The sequence below is a fragment of the Fukomys damarensis genome, unplaced genomic scaffold (assembly GCF_012274545.1).
Source record: "Fukomys damarensis isolate Sample0158 unplaced genomic scaffold, DMR_v1.0_HiC HiC_scaffold_19, whole genome shotgun sequence".
NCBI lineage: Eukaryota > Metazoa > Chordata > Mammalia > Rodentia > Bathyergidae > Fukomys > Fukomys damarensis.
This window is the reverse complement of record NW_022900931.1, coordinates 58,060,090-58,063,380: the sequence shown is the minus strand read 5'-3', so window position 1 is coordinate 58,063,380 and position 3,291 is coordinate 58,060,090. Positions and strand designations below refer to the sequence as shown.

General features: G+C 56.0%; 1 protein-coding gene across 1 annotated transcript in view; it reads left to right on the top strand.

Moving 5' to 3' along the window:
- Position 1: 1 nt before the first annotated feature.
- Ppp1r14a (protein phosphatase 1 regulatory inhibitor subunit 14A) overlaps positions 2-3,291 on the top strand; it is a gene marked incomplete at its 5' end in the record, with an annotated part of 5,848 nt that continues 2,558 nt past the window's right edge. Inside the window, 3 exons of the mRNA XM_010632866.1 lie at positions 2-37; positions 2,062-2,142; positions 3,141-3,173. Coding sequence (XP_010631168.1) covers positions 2-37; positions 2,062-2,142; positions 3,141-3,173 — 150 coding nt within the window. The remainder of the gene's footprint in view (positions 38-2,061; positions 2,143-3,140; positions 3,174-3,291) is intronic.

Here is a 3,291-nt window from a genome sequence, read left to right as displayed (position 1 = left end):
GATCGACGGGCGCTTGGAGGAGCTGTACCACGGCAGGGTGAGACCCCGAGGGCCCGGGCTGGACGGGGGCGGCCCGGGACAGACCGGCCTCGGGAGAGGCAGAGGACGGTCCAGGCTGGACCTTTTGCACAAGAGGACAGGCGTGCGTCGTCCTGGTGGTCTGTGTTCCACAGCACAGACACACGTACACACTTGGGTCTCCAGACAACAGGGCAAGTCCCCTGGAAGGGTCGGGGTTAGGTATGGGAGATGTGGAGGCCCAGCCTCCATAGCTACAGAAAGGGTGAAGAGGGTGTGTGAAGTCAAACACATGGTGACAGGGAGATCGCACAAGAGACACGAAGCAAAGGGAACAACGAACGGTATACACAGATGTCCACAGGGACAGAAGTTACAGCCCCTGACAACCACAGCCACACACAAGCTCACAAGGACACAAGCTACGGGCATTTATGGGTCCAGAAAGGCTACACAGCTTTCAGAGATCCGCATCAGCCCAAGCTGTAGCGGCACACAGACAAGACAAGCTCCGGTAGCTCCCCGGGGCCACAGAGCGAGTTACATATGACCATCCATTACCTTAGCAAGAAAAAAGTCGCAGCTACCAGCAAACCCAATGACAGATGCCAGAGCCAACCCCAGATATAGATCAAAAGCAGTTACAGCTCCAGGAAGACACAAAAGCCATGGGCACACACGGCCACGAAGTGGCTGCTGCCCGCGAAACTCAAGCGCATAAGCCACAGCTACATACACTGACTCGTAGGCCACAGGCAGACATGGGTGCTTAGTCCCTTGGATCTCTGCTGGAAGTCACACTTCCTACAACATACATGTACCTGGGAACGTAGCCGGGTACCTGGTAGACATGACAGAACACACACAGTACCAAGTTCCACAGAGCTGGTGGTATTTTGAAACAGGGTCTCACTAAGTCATTCAGCTGGGCTCAAACTTGGGATCCTCCTGTCTCAGCCTCCCGGAGTGCTGGAATACCATGGTCCACATAGTGGCACAAGGACCTTCTGTTCTCAGACACATATGTGAGCTGCTCATACGTAGTCAACAGGCAAATGTGGTTGATAGAGATTGGTGGCCTCCTCAGTGGGTACCATAGGTGCCCCTGTGGGAAGCCATCCACATGCCACATACCTCTGCCCCACAGCTGGCCCTGGACCTTCTGTGTGTGTCAGACTCTGGCAAAGACCCATGAAGTCGTGTGACACACTTACAGACTCCCCAGAGCTCTGCTGAACCCTCCTTGCCCACACCTCCCTTGCCCACACCTCCGCTCCCACCGGAGAGCAGGACTCCATGGGGCCACACTGCAGCCGTCCTCTTACTGGGACAGCTGGGTCCTGTCCCTGTCAGTGGTGATGAACCAGCTGTGTTTTGGGCCCGCTGCCCCAAGAGCCCAGGCTCTGCACGTCCCAGATGTCTGCTTAGGGACAGATGCGTGAGTCATCTCACCCGCCCACCTTGGGGGTCATGAATGGTCACCTCCCCCCACCATGGGCCTGCACTTTGGCCCCAGAGCCTGCCTGCTTCCTGTCCCCTGGGGGAAGGGGCCCACCCCAGCAGCCTCCCCTCCTGCACCTAGTGCTGAGACTTTTCCTTGAAAGGGCAGAAGCCAGCCCCTCTCTTGAATCTCAGAAGCTGACATTCCAAGACTCGACCAGGCCTGTTTTCTCTGGTGGGAACTGCAGCCAAGGGGAGAGACCAATGCCAACCCTGAGGTCCCCGGAGCCCATGGGCCCAGGCATCGGGGGCTGGTACAGGGCCCCAGGCCTCCCAGCCCATCTGCCACCCCTCCCCCCAGCACCCAGATGTCCTGCCTTGGCGGTGCTGTCCCTGACTGCCACATTATTGCTCCAGAATCCTCCAGCTGGGCCCGCCCTGGGGGCCTTGGGGCCCCTCCAGAGCCCTGAACAAAGGCCAGAGGAAGGCATCAGAATCCTCCAGCTGGGCCCGCCCTGGGGGCCTTGGGGCCCCTCCAGAGCCCTGAACAAAGGCCACGGAGGAAGGCAAAGAGACCCTGACAGCCCTCTCTCCCTGCTGCAGGAGGCAGATATGCCTGATGAGGTCAACATTGATGAACTGTTGGAGTTGGAGAGTGACGAGGAGAGAAGGCAGAAAATCCAGGTAGACGGGTGAAAGGCAGCCCCGGTCTTTCCCCTTTGCATTGCCCCCAAAAGAGTAGCCAGAGTTGGGCCAGGAATGTAGCTCAGTGACACTATGGCCGCCTCAAAAGCGCAAGGTCCTAAGTTCGATCCCCAGTACTAAGGAAAAAAAAAAAAAAGCAGCCAGAGTTAACATGTTTCATGAGCACTTACTGTGCACCAGATGGTGGCTCAATTTCTTTACACTTAGTGACTCTTCTTTTTGTTTTGTTTTTGAGACAGGATCTCGCTATGTCGTGCAGGCTGGCCTTGAACTCACCATGGAGCCCAGGCTGGCCTCAAACTTGAGGAGATCCTCCTGCTTCAGCCTCTCCAGTGCTAGGATTGTAGGCCTGCACCACTGTGTTCTTCCAGTCCCCATAAAACCCAATAAAGTAGGCACAGATAATATCTCTATTTTCCAGACAAGGAAAATGAGGCCCAGAGAGGTTGAATCATATGCCAAGGGTCACACAGCTCAGTCAGAGCAGAGCTGTGATGCAAAGACAGGCAGTCTGGGTGCCGAGCCCTTTCCCTTATGGCCTGTGCCCTCTTGGGGAGCGCGCGTGTAACTTCCTCACCCATGTCTTGTGTGACTCAACCTCACCCAAGTCAGCTCTGTAAGAACTGCGTGCTATGTCCTTTTCTTGAAGTCTGTGGGGTCTGGCTTCCATTGCTTTATTGCCTTTGGGCTTTGTTGGGAAAGGGGAGAGGAGGGGTGGTGACACCTACCTATGATTCCAGCACTCTGAGAGGCTGAGGCAGGAGGATCCCCAGTTCGAGCCCAGAGTGGGCAACTTAGTGACTTAGTTAGACCCTGTGTCAAAATCAAAGTACAAAGGGCTGGGGATGTAGCTCAGTGCAAAGGCCCTGGGCTCCAAAGTCATTCTCCAGTTCTGCAACAAGGAAGGAAGGAGGAAAGGTGGGGGGAGAGCTGGAAGCATCTGGGTATTAATCATTTACTGTTTTCTGGGGCTGCAGGGGCTCCTGAGGTCATGCACGGACCCCACAGAGGTGAGTTTGTCTGCCCCCATGAGGAAGAGGGAGCCAGCCATGGCCGCAGTGCAGCTCTTTTCTGCTCTCCACTGATGTCCTTTGTCCTCCTCCTCCTCCTCCTCCTTCTCTTCCTCTT